The 12,733-nt window shown below is 41.5% G+C and overlaps 1 protein-coding gene across 1 annotated transcript; it reads left to right on the plus strand.

The window, feature by feature from the left end:
• Positions 1–721: 721 nt before the first annotated feature.
• TIMM8A (translocase of inner mitochondrial membrane 8A) lies at positions 722–4,252 on the plus strand. The gene is made up of 2 exons (XM_069463433.1): positions 722–901; positions 2,559–4,252. Exons 1-2 carry the CDS (start codon positions 770–772, stop codon positions 2,718–2,720), a joined length of 294 nt encoding a protein of 97 aa, XP_069319534.1. The 5' UTR covers positions 722–769; the 3' UTR covers positions 2,721–4,252.
• Positions 4,253–12,733: the final 8,481 nt, after the last annotated feature.

The following is a 12,733-nucleotide window of genomic DNA, read 5'->3' on the forward strand; positions in this document are numbered from 1 at the left end:
CTAACGCCATGGCACTCCACTCAGGGCAACACAGTGAGACTCTGTATCAAAAAGAAAAAAAGAAAGTTGTTGTGTGATAATGGTTTGGCCTATTCTGACACTGAGAACTCAACAGGACCCTTGGCATTTAACCTGTCTCGCTTTTGTTAAATGCTGCCTCCCAAACAGATATTCAAAGGCCAAAGCACAGGGCCCATCACATGGTAGGCATGCAGTATCTGAATGAATCTGAAAGCTGGGGACAAACTCTGCCAGAGCCTCATTTCCATAGGTCAGAAGAGGAGAAAACTCCGTCCAAACGCTTGAGCCTAGGACCCAGCATGGCCAACGAACGAGTCCAGCAGTCCGGGCCGTGCACGATCCGAGTAGCAGGCAAAGCGCGGGCCAATTTGGAAACGGGTTGGGATGGCCAGGAACGGGCCACGTGGTCGGAAGTAGCTCCTCTTTTCCTTTATTCTTTTTTTTTTTTTTCCTTTGGAATAACGTCTCGACGGCACCTCGGCGCTGGGCAGCAAGCCCTGAGACCTCAAGGCGCAGGCTGGGCGCGGGGTTGCAGGCTCCTGGAAGGGGCCCGGCGTGCCGGGGAGCGCAGGATCGCTCCGGGCGAGAGAGGTGGCGGCGCGGACTTGGGCGCCTCTGTCGCGCCCGCGCAGTTCGCTCGCGGGGCGGGCCCCAGGGCGGCGGGTTGTGGTTCCGGTTCCGTCGCGGAGACACGTGAAGGTCGGTGAGTTGGTACGGAGTTCGTCTCGGCACGCGTGGTCGCGCTGGGATGGATTCCTCTTCGTCTTCCTCCGCGGCGGGTATGGGCGCTGTGGACCCGCAGTTGCAGCATTTCATCGAGGTGGAGACTCAGAAGCAGCGCTTCCAGCAGCTGGTGCACCAGATGACCGAACTTTGTTGGGTGAGGATCCTGGGGCTGGGACCTGGACACTGTACTTACTTTCCTTCTGTCCTTACCCCGCGGGACTCACGACGACGCTGGGGATGTGCAGTGAAGGTGGGCCCGGCAGCACCCTTTGGTTTTCTCAGGTTCCTCAGGCTGAGCCTGAGGGGAGAAGGGTGACTCCACTTCTCAGGGGACTGTCACTCGGGACCTCTACTTTGTTGGTGCATAGGACTGGATATCAAAGAAGACTTACACCTCTGTCCCACCCAGCACTTTCTGGCACCCGAGGTGAAAGCTGCCTAGTGCTGCTCACCAAGACTGATCAGAGCCCCCAGCACTGGGATTTTATTTTTGGGAGCCCCAGTCCCAGAGAGTTAGTGAATCTGCTATTCTGGATTCCTCGGGATTAACCTTGATTCCCCAGTTCTAATTCTCCCTGGTGAAAAATGAGTGGTTCTAGCCCACCATAAAAGTGGCGTAATCTCTTCCAGCATACATACTTACTGATCTTCTTGTTGGATTGTTGTGTAATACCAAGCCGTTTCAGGTCTGAAGGTTGAGGAATTGAGTCTGCCCTGTGAAGGGACTTTGGCAAAAGGGTGGAAGGCATTTGCAGCTTGAGATCAAAGTGTTCTGATTGCCAAGGACAGCATACTGCCCTCCCTTGACATACGAAATTAACAGAATTCAAAGGTCCAGAATAATTTTCCTTGGAATTGGAGGGTCTGAGGCTTGTGTACACCACAGAGGATAATGAACCACATTTTCGAACTTGAACTATATACAGTTATCGGTTTCCATAGTCCTTTTCCCATAAATTTGTGGTATTGTTGGACTATGACACTTACCAAATGCTTATTTGACTCTGGTCTGCCTTGGACCAGAATGCTTTGCTTCTTTTTTAAAAATGTGTGATTCGTTACTTTTGGGCCAAGTGTGGGTGTGCTTAAGGACTCCGTTTAAGAATCGGTAAGCTAGGAGCCCTTTAGGAAAATTCATACAGTTTTCCATTTGTTATGAGAGCATTCAAGAACCTCTGGCCTAAGTAGACAGGTTACAGAATCTCAGGCCGTAGATTTTTTTTCTTCTTTGATAGGTTTTAGGGTGTTTTGCCGTAATGATTTATCCTTTCACCCTTTTGTTCTGCAGTTAATCAAAAGGCATTTAATGCAAGCAGCATTGTGGAGTTACAGCCAAATTGAGCAAAACATTACTTCATTTATATTTTGCCATTTTTCTTGCTCTGTAATAGCTCTACCATTTTCTGGCCCTATGACTTTAAGCAAAGTATCTCTGTGCCACAGTTTCCCTCTTTGTAAAATGAGGATTTATAATAGTATCTACTCCATAGGGTTGTGAGAATTTAATGTAAGGCTGGAGAAAATTGCTCCACACTTTGTAATTATTCTTAACATATCGGATACTATTTTTAGGTGAAGTTTTCCCTCTAAGCAATACAAAGTAACCCCCTACCCCTCTTTTTTTAATTTCCAAGTTTCCTTTTTTAAAAACATTTCAGAATATTACCGAGGTACAAATGTTTTGGTTACATGGCTTGCTTTTGTACTGCTTGAGTCGAAGTTATAAGTGTGCCCATCACCCAGATAGTGTGTACTGTGCCTGTTAGGTATGTCCAAGTTCCCTTTGTGATTTTGTATCTTGTTCTGAGCAGGAGAAGTGCATGGACAAGCCTGGGCCAAAGTTGGACAGTCGGGCTGAGGCCTGTTTTGTGAACTGCGTTGAGCGCTTCATTGATACAAGCCAATTCATCTTGAATCGACTGGAACAGACCCAGAAATCCAAGCCAGTCTTCTCAGAAAGTCTTTCTGACTGATCTCAGCATTACCTTTTTGGAAAAAAGAAGGTAGTTCAAGAAATGAAGAGCTGTTGATGGGATGATTGAAGAAATGGCTGTGGGGGAATTGGCTCCCATCTTTTGTCACTCTTGGGACATCATGTCATCTGAGAAAGAACAAAGACCAATTTGTGTGGGGCGGGGCTTGAGGGTTATATGTGTATTTGGTTGTGTTTTTTAATGCTAATCTTGTGAAAATAATTGACAGATGTATGGAAATCTCTATTAGATGTGTATTACTGTGTATGGGACTATGCTTTTCTCAAAGGCCCATTAACTGCTTCCTGTAATTTTGATAGTGGAACTGCTTTCTATAATTTGATAGTGGGACCACATAGGTAAAATCTCTCATTTATGTGGATTCATTTCATATTTCTGGGGAGATCATTGTGTCTTCCAGAAAGGATAGCAGTGGGGGAAGGATAATTTGGTATTTAACTGTGGGCCTCCTTATCTAGTGTTTGACTATCAATGTTGGGGAAAAAAGATCTGTGGAGTGTTCATACCGTGCACTTCAGCTTTGTAGATTATTTCCTTCCCCTGTACTGTGATTTGCTGAAATAGCTATATTAAATTATGGTCTCAAGGTATTATAGGCAGTCTGAGAGTCTAGAGGCCTTTAGTTATAAAGGAATCTAGCCAGCGAACATAATTCTCGTTACTAGACTGCCACAAGGAAGAAGTTAACTTACCTTGTATATCAGGGTATAAAAACTTTAAAGATGTGCCTAAATAAGTTATAAAGATTTAGGCCAGTCAAAAACTAACAGCAGTTTCAGGTAGAGGTGCATGCCTAATGTTAAATCAGTGTAGATTCAATTTACTGCATTCTGTTGATCACTGAAATAAAAACTTCTACAAGATTCAATTCTGTGATTGAGAAGGCTTTCTATTTTGGTTTTCTGGAACCCGGATAGGTTTAGTGTGAGCTGATTCCAAAGCTGAAATGTAGTCAGTCTGGGTACCTGCTCTGTGCAAGGTACAGCACAGTATTCCAGGGGTCCCTATCTTTTTTGCGAGAAAAGAGAACCTCCAGATGAGATGGGGAGGGAAGGAATTCTGTGCTGTCAAGTCCCTGAGGATAGTAGAAAAGGTTGTATTGACTAGATTCCCCTCTTATTTCAGATCCTACTAGACTGGAGCATAGACCTAAAGTGGACCTACTTGTTGGGAGCCTCTAGTGCAAATCCATGAAAGTTGGGGAAATACAGATTTCTAGAAGTCTCAAGTTCTTGTTTAGTTTTCCCCTGATATAGGCACTACAAGGAAATTGTTAAAAATAATGATGAAAACACAGTTCAACAAACATTTAAGTGCTTACTCTGTGCTACTGTTTTTAGTGACAGGATTCCAGCAGTGCACAGAAATAAAGTCCCTGTTCTGGAACAGCTTATGTTGTAGTGTGGGAAAACAGGCAATAAACATATAAATGTGTCAGTTTAATAAGTGCCATGGAGAAAAAGCAGGGTAAGTGTGTTAGGGAATGTTTGCTGGGCATTGTTATTTTATATAAGATGGTTAGAGAAGGCCTCCCTGGGAAGGTAGCATTCTAGTAGAGACCTGAAAGAACTAAGTGACCAAGCCTTCTGGGTATCTGGGAGAAGAACGTGTCAGGCAGAGGTAATAGCAAGTTCAAAGGCCCCGAGGTAGGAGCTGCATGCCCTTATGCCAGGGAGAACAGTCAAGAGGTCAATATGGCTGGAGTAGGGAAACGAGAAGGGTGAGAAATAAAGTTGGGGAAAAATGCATGATATGGATCAGGGCTTGGGGGTGTGTGTTTGTGCACTGATCGCGTTTGGGCCTTGTAGGCCACTGTAAGGACTTTTGGCTTTTACTAAGCAAGATGGGAAGCCATTTTGGGGCTTCAGCAGACAGATAATATAACTTAAGTAAGTTTTAGGACAGTCTGGCTGCTGTTTGGAAAACTTGCACATGGTAAAGAAGAAGTAGTAGTAGCAGTACCAATAAATAGTAGCAAGAGTAATGGCATTTTGAAGTCCAAGAGAAATCATGCTTTTAGGGTAGGTATCTTGTATCTATATGCCCCTGTTGACTTTCCCCCTATGATTCACGGAAAACCTCAAGTCATAGAGAAAGGTTCTTTGGTCTTTTCCTTATTCTTCATTCTTATTGTAGTATTTATTATGTTATTTATTTTATTACTATATCCATGATTCTTTCTTATCCATTTAGTATTAAAGTGTTCTCATACGTGCACACAAACGTAAATGTCTTTGCTTTACAGTATTATTGCTTTGCTTACGCAGCCAGTATACATAATAAGAAAGAAAGTCTGTTGGTTTCATACAACGTGCTTGAGCACCGAGTATGTGTTCAATACTATTAGGCTCAAGACAGTGGAAAAGCAAAGGTATAACATTTGCTCTGTCCTCAAGGAGGTTAATAAGTACCAGAGGCCAGGCGAGGTGGCTCACACCTGTAATCCTAGCACTCTGGGAGGCTGAGGTAGGAGGATCGCTTGAGGTCAGGAGTTCAAGACCAGCCAGAGCAAGAGCAAGACCCCATCTCTACTAAAAAAAATAGAAAGAAATTAACCGGACAACTAAAAACATATAGAAAAATTTAGCCGGGCATGGTGGTGCATGCCTGTTGTTCCACCTACTTGGGAGGCTGAGGCAAAAGGATCACTTGAGCCCAGGAGGTTGAGGTTGCTGTGAGCTAGGCTGATGCCATGGCACTCTAGCCCGGGCAACAGAGTGAATTAAAAAAAAAAAAAAATAAGTACCAGAGCAAGAACTTGGGCTGTTATTTGTTTTGTCAGTCTCAGAAATGCATTTTCAGAACCTTGATAGAAAGGTGGTACTGTCTGCCCTGATGACATTCACAGTCCTCATTGCAAATACTCAAGGTAGAAAATTCAAGCTTCAACTATAAAACAAAAGGATTGGATTAGTAGACCCTTTTCCTGAAATGAAATCTTACTTAGAAGCCTAATATATAAAATAGAAAAGCCAGGCTGCCCTGGTGGTCAGAGTGTCTGGAAGCCTTTCTGACCCCAGTGATGCCTAAGGCACTATCTTGAAGCCTCTAGGGTTTTATTGAACATACTGTGAAAATTGGAACCAGTCTGTCCCTGAAGTTCCTGCCCATGAGTCCATGAAATAATGTTAAGGATAACAGATACAAGGAAATTAAGCAAGAACTTCTTATTTACTTAAGATAACAAATCTCTGTAAGGAGTTTGAATTTTAAAATATACCAAGTCGATAAACCCCACGTAGAATATCCTTTACATGAAATAATGGAAAGCAATTGATGGTCTTTTTTTTTCCTTTTTTTTCTTGAGACAGGGTCTGGCTATGTGACCCAGGCTGGAGTGCAGTGGCAGCAAAAATAAGGCTGAAGGAGAATATGAAGAGTTTTAAGAGAACTGCTATTGGGTAGACTTTGGAATAAAACCTCCTAGGCCAATATTTTTTATTAAGGTATTGCTAGGGGGGGAAAATTGGCTTTTAAAGGACCATTGGCCAGGCACAGTGGCTCATGCCTGTAATCCCAACACTTTGGGAGGCCAAGGCAGGAAGATCGTTTGAGGCCAGGAGTTTGAGATGAGCCTGGGTAATATTTTGAGACTCTGTCTCTACAAAAAAAAAAATTTTAAATTAGCCAGACAGGGTGGCATGTGCCCATAGTCCCAGCTACTCGGGAGGCTGAGGCAGGAGGATCGCTTGAGCCCAGGAGTTTAAGGTTGCAGTGAGCTATGATGATGCCACTGTACTCTAGCCTGGGTGACAGAGCAAGACTCTATCTCAAAAAAAAAAAAATACACACCAGGAGGTTGGTTACTTTGGCCATAGTCAGGTCCTACCATGAAGACAAGGTGGAACTGACCACTACACACAGCCAAAAAGATGAATCCTGTGATAAAAGAATTGAATTACCTTTAAAAATACTTATATAAGAAATACTAAAGCAATTCAACAGTTAAACCATTACATTCTTTAACACCTTAACAAATGAACAGCATTTGAATAAATACCCATTTAATGTATGAACTAATAAAAATTGCTGTATGTCTAAAGTTGTATCTTGCAAAAATCACTCTCAAAAAGGCAAAATTTACACAATATAATTATGGCAGTTTCGGCTACACAGAAATATATAGAAGGGGAATTAGGATATCGCAAATCAGGATTCAGATGTACTGATCAGGAACTTCAGATGAGCAAAAGGGCCATCAGAACTTTGGCAGGTATCTGCAATATAATGACAATAATAGCTATGCTTTATTGAGGGTATGTTCACTGTGTGGTACAAAGAACTGCATGTTGTACTGCATATTTTACATGGGTCATCTTTTTAAAATTACAGCAACTCTGTGAGAGAAACTTACTAGCATACCATTTTACAGATGGAGAAGCTGAGGCTCAGAGAAATTAATTAACTTATTCAAGATTATACAGCTAATAAGTTGTAGGAATGGAATTTGAACCCAGGTGGTTTGACTCCAGAGCTCATCGTCTGAACCATACTAAACTGCTTTCTGATGTACTTAAAGAGAGGAAATAATGTTTCTCTAAAAGGTTGAGCCCAAATGACTGAAACATATTCTAGAGATAGCATGGTATAGTGGACAGAGCACAAGTTTTAGAGTGAGGCAGAACTGGGTTCAAATCCTGACTCTGCCCGCACAACACCTATGTGACCATAGGGAAGTCACTGAACCTCTTTGATCCTGAGTTTCTTTATCTATAAAACTGAGATGGTAATACCTACCTTACAGAATTATAAAATGAGATAACAAGTAAAGCATTTGGCATATTGCAGATGTTTTAACACTAGCTATTTTATTATTATTATCATTAGTATTATTATTATTCAGAACTGAGCATCCTTGATAATCCCGGCAGAGGGATTGAGAGAACAAGAAAAAAACCAAGAAGTTACTTCACCAAGCTGATTAATTAAGGAAATGGCAGAGGCAAGGGAAAATAAAATATTAAGAATTTTGAATTTTATCCTGCAGTCAATGGAAAGTTGTTGGAGGATTTTAAACAGCCGAGTAATATAATGATATTTGCACTTTTTTCAATGACAAAAGTATTTCATGCATGTTGTAAAACTTTCAAACAATATAGAATTGCTTAAAATAAATGAAAGTTCTCCCTTTACCCTCATATCTGCAATTAGAAAGATCACTTTAGCTGCTATTTGGAGGTTGGAGTAAGGGAGAGAACAGTAATAAGGATATGTCACTAGTTCGGTGAAGAGACTGGATGATTGAATTAAGATAACGGAAATGGGGATGGGGGACATATATGGGGGAGCTGTGAGAGAAATCTGGAGTAAGGTGGAAAGGGGGAGAAACACGATGATAAAGGAAAGGAGGGAGAGTAGAGAATAATGCGCAATAAAAGGATGCCTTGGGGTTCAAAGGGCAGCAAACGTGACTAGAAAAAGAGGAAGATCACAGAACTGATCACGTTGAAGGGGCCGCAGAGAGGAAATTACACAGATGGCTATCCCCATAGCTCCAGTGTCTGGGTAACCCTTGCAATCATTTATTGTCCCCTTTCAATTTAAGGAAGATAAGCATACCCCTAAAGTCAGAAATACTTAAAAGATTACTCGCAAATGCAATGTTCTATAAATTTTTCACAGGAAAATTTAGAAATGAGCCAAGAGAATAAAAAGGTAAATATCATTTGAGTTTTCTTTCTTGAGACAGAGTCTCACTCTGTTGCCCAGGCTAGAGTGAGTGCCGTGGCATCAGCCTAGCTCACAGCAACCTCAAACTCCTGGGTTCAAGGGATCCTCCTGCCTCAGCCTCCCAAGTAGCTGGGACTACAGGCATGCGCCACCATGCCCGGCTAATTTTTTCTATATATATTTGTAGCTGGCCAGATAATTTCTTTCTATTTTTAGTAGAGACGGGGGTTCCGCTCTTGCTCAGGCTGATCTCGAACTCCTGACCTCGAGAGATCCACCCACCTCGGCCTCCCAGAGTGCTAGGATTACAGGCGTGAGCCACTGCGCACCTGGCCCTATCATTTGAGTTTTAACACTGTACTTTGATAAGGAAAGGTGGAAGGAGTACAAAGACAAGAAAAAGAAGGAAACAGTGAGGAGTCAGAGACTTGGTGGTATTTGTTAAACTGGACTTTAGCACTATGGTTATTTCCCTAAAGCTTAAACCATTTGCTACATAACATGATGGACCTAATGTACTAAACCAGTGTTGTTCAAATTAAAAATGTAACGTGGTCATGATATTGCTAGATGTACCTTGTCACTACAGAGTAAGCATGAACACTACCTAGTTTTTTTCTGAACAGCTATTCTTCCTTATCCTTGTGTGGCAACATACACCACCAGGTCTTAAGGGCTAATCCACATTTTTCAAGTACTTTTTCCTTCCCCCAGGTAGGTCCTGGAAATGCTTTTATTTTCTTCCTTAAAGCTGCCAACATTTGGGGATTCTTTTCCCATCATATTAACTATTATCCCCGATTCACCCCCACTCAAGACAAGCCCAGTGGCCCTTAGCATTTTAAAGGTTGTGCTTTGAATCACTATGGGGGAACAGACTTGGGACAGCACAAACGATAAATATGGGGAAATTGCAAAAGTTATGGAATTTTACAGATTTCTAAGTCAACTCTGATTCATAGGTCATTCCTTACTGATATGGTGATTACCAAGATTCCCCTTAGTCTTCTTTCTTCCACTATCAGTGGGGCTTCAGCAAGCTTTCCCACTTGACACAAAACCCAGAAGCCATAAAGTAAAAGGTTGTTAATTTTGTCCACATAAAACATCCTGAACAAAAACTTCCATAAAAAGTTAAAAGAAAAACAGCAGAGAGCAAATATTCAAATTTTTTTCACAAAGGACTAAATATCCTTATTATATAAAGGGCTCCTATAAATCAATAATAAAAGATCAATAATTTAACAGAAATATGGGCAAAGGATATTAGAGTTCTCCAGGAAAACAGAACCAATAGGACATACATAGGTATACAAAAGGGGATTGACCATAGGAATTGGCTCACATGATTATGAAGGCCGAGAAGTCCTACGATCTGACATCTGCAAGCTGGAGAAACGGGGGAGCTGCTGGTGTAAGTCCCAGAGCCCAAAGGCCAGAGAACCTGGAGCTCTGATGTCCAAAGGCAGGAAAAGATACGTGTCCCAGCTCCAGAAGAGAGAGAATTTGTACTTTTTTTGTTCTATCTCAGCTCTTGATTGGATGATGCCATTCCATGTTGGTGCGGGTGGATCTTCTCTATTCAGTCTACTGATTCAAATACTAATCTCTTCTGGAAACACCCTCACAGACACAATCAGAAATAATGTTTTGCCAGCTATCTGGATATCCCTGAACCCAGTCAAGCTGACACATAAAATTAACTGTCACAGATGTAAAGAGATGGTTCAAAGAAATGGAAATATGAATGGTTCTTGACTATGTGAAAAGATGTCTATATTTAAGATAATTAAAAAACCTACACTGAGATATTTCTCACCTTTTAGACTGGCAAAGCAAAAGTCTAATAACGGCCGGGAGCGGTGGCTCATGCCTGTAATCTAGCACTCTGGGAGGCCGAGGCTAGTGGATAGTTTGAGCTCAGGAGTTCGAGATCAGCCTGAGCAAGAGTGAGACCCCATCTCTACTAAAAATAGAAAGAAATTAGCTTGACAACTAAATATATATATATATAAACATATATATATATACATATATATATATATATATATATATATATAGTTAGCTGGGCATGGTGGCACATGTCTGTAGTCCCAGCTACTCGGGAGGCTGAGGCAGTAGGATCACTTGAGCTCAGGAGTTTGAGGTTGCTGTGAGCTAGGCTGATGCCACGGCACTCTAGCCCAGGCAACAGAGTGAGACTCTGTCTCAAAAAAAAAAAAGTCTAATAACATACTGTTACCCATGGGTGTAAAGAAACAGGTACTCTCTTATCTTACAGGTGGGAATATAAGTTGGCACCACCTTCATGGACAGCAGTTTAGCAATATCTGCCAAATTATAAATGTACACACAAATCTTCCAGTCCAGAAATCTGACTTCTAGGAATTCATCCTACAAAGATACTCACATATATGCAAATGGCATATAAACAAATAAAAAAAGAACTGGAAACAACACAAGTATCTCTCAATACAATATTTGTTAAATAATATTCCTACAGTGAGATACTTACTACTCAGCAATAAAAAAGAATAAGGAACCTCTTTATATATTGATAGGGAATGAGCTCCAATACATATTGTTGAATTCAAAAACCAAGATTCAAGACACAGTATGTGATTTGTGTAAAAGGGGAGAATTAAAATATATGTATACACATTTGATGAATAAGCATAAATTATCTCTTGAAGGATATTATTAACATTGGTTGCCTCTTGGGAAAAGAACTGGGTGGTTGTGAGGTATGGGCAGGAGGGAGACTTTATACTATATATCTTTTTTCTATGCCTTTTGAATTTTGAATCCTGTGAATGAATCACCTATTCAAAGTATAAATATTATTTTAAAAATAAAATTTCTCCCCATTTAAGTACATTGAACTCTGTTTAATAAGTGAGGAGGTATGATAGAAACCACTGTCAGGAATAAAAACCCTATATTTCAACTACAATACTTTCAGATGCTCATTAGTCTGTAATAGATTTTTTTTTTTTTGAGACAGAGTCTCGCTTTGTTGCCCAGGCGAGTGAGTGCTGTGGCGTCAGCCGAGCTCACAGCAACCTCAAACTGCAGGACTCAAATGATCCTCCTGCCTCAGCCTCCCGAGTAGCTGGGACTACAGGCATGCACCACCATGCCTGGCTAATATTTTCTATATATTTTTAGTTGTCCAGCTAATTTCTTTCTATTTTTAGTAGACACGGGGTCTCGCTCTTGCTCAGGCTGGTGAAATAGATTATTTATATCTAAGGACCTCAAGCAGAGCTGGGAGTAGGGTGGGGTGAGTGAGGCACTCACTTCATGTGCAAAATTTAAGGGGGTGGCAAAAAATCAGTAATCAAGAGGAATGATATTTTAATGCACTATTTTAAAAATCAAATTAATGCCAAAAATCCATGATGAACAAAATATCAAAATTTTATTTATTTAGAGACAAAATCTCACTCTGTTGCCTGGGCTAGAGTGCCATGGCATTAGCCTAGCTCACAGCAACCTCAAACTCCTGGGCTCAAGCGATCTTCCTTCCTCAGCCTCCTGAGTAGCTGGGACTACAGGCATGCGCCACCATGCCCGGCTAATTTTTTTTTATATATTTTTAGTTGTCCAGATAATTTCTTTCTATTTTTTTGGTAGAGACAGGGGTCTCGCTCTTGCTCAGGTTGGTCTCAAACTCCTGAGCTCAAAGGATGCGCCCACCTCAGCCTCCCAGAGTGCTAGGATTACAGGCGTGAGCCACTGTGCCCGGCCTCTATTTTTTTAGTAGAGACGGGGTCTCACTCTTGCTCAGGTTGGTCTTGAACTCCTGAGCTAAAAGGATCCGCCCACCTTGGCCTCTCAGAGTGCTAGGATTACAGGCGTGAGCCACCTCGACCGGCCGGTTGAGAGTTTTGTTTTCTTTTTTAGGCAAGCAAAAATCTTTAAAGATGAAATAGGGCATGGAAAAAATTCATTTAAATTCTCCTAAGAAAGAAAGGGGGATGGCCTTCTAAATAAAAATTCTTTAAGAATTTAATCTAAGATTGGCATTTAAACCAATGCTGCCTGCCCTCCTAAAATTATTTTCCTTTTATAATAATCTCTGTCCCAACCTGAGCAAAAAATAGAAAAATTAGCCAGGCCTGGTGGCACATGCCTATAGTCCCAGCTACTTGGGAGACTGAGGCAGGAGGATCCCTTGAGCCCAGGAGTTTGAGGTTGCTGTGAGCTAGGCTGACACCACGGCACTCTAGCCTGGGAGACAGAGCGAGACCCTGTCTTTAAATAAATAAATAAAATAATCTCTGATGTCCATTTTTGGTAATATGGTTCCCAAAATGACC

This window comes from Eulemur rufifrons, chromosome 30, assembly GCF_041146395.1.
Source record: "Eulemur rufifrons isolate Redbay chromosome 30, OSU_ERuf_1, whole genome shotgun sequence".
NCBI lineage: Eukaryota > Metazoa > Chordata > Mammalia > Primates > Lemuridae > Eulemur > Eulemur rufifrons.

Coding starts and splice junctions, on each gene's coding strand:
- TIMM8A (XM_069463433.1), top strand. CDS start 770: ATGGATTCCTCTTCGTCTTCCTCCGCGGCGGGTATGGGCGCTGTGGAC. Junction 902..2,558: donor AGATGACCGAACTTTGTTGG/GTGAGGATCCTG, acceptor TGTTCTGAGCAG/GAGAAGTGCATGGACAAGCC.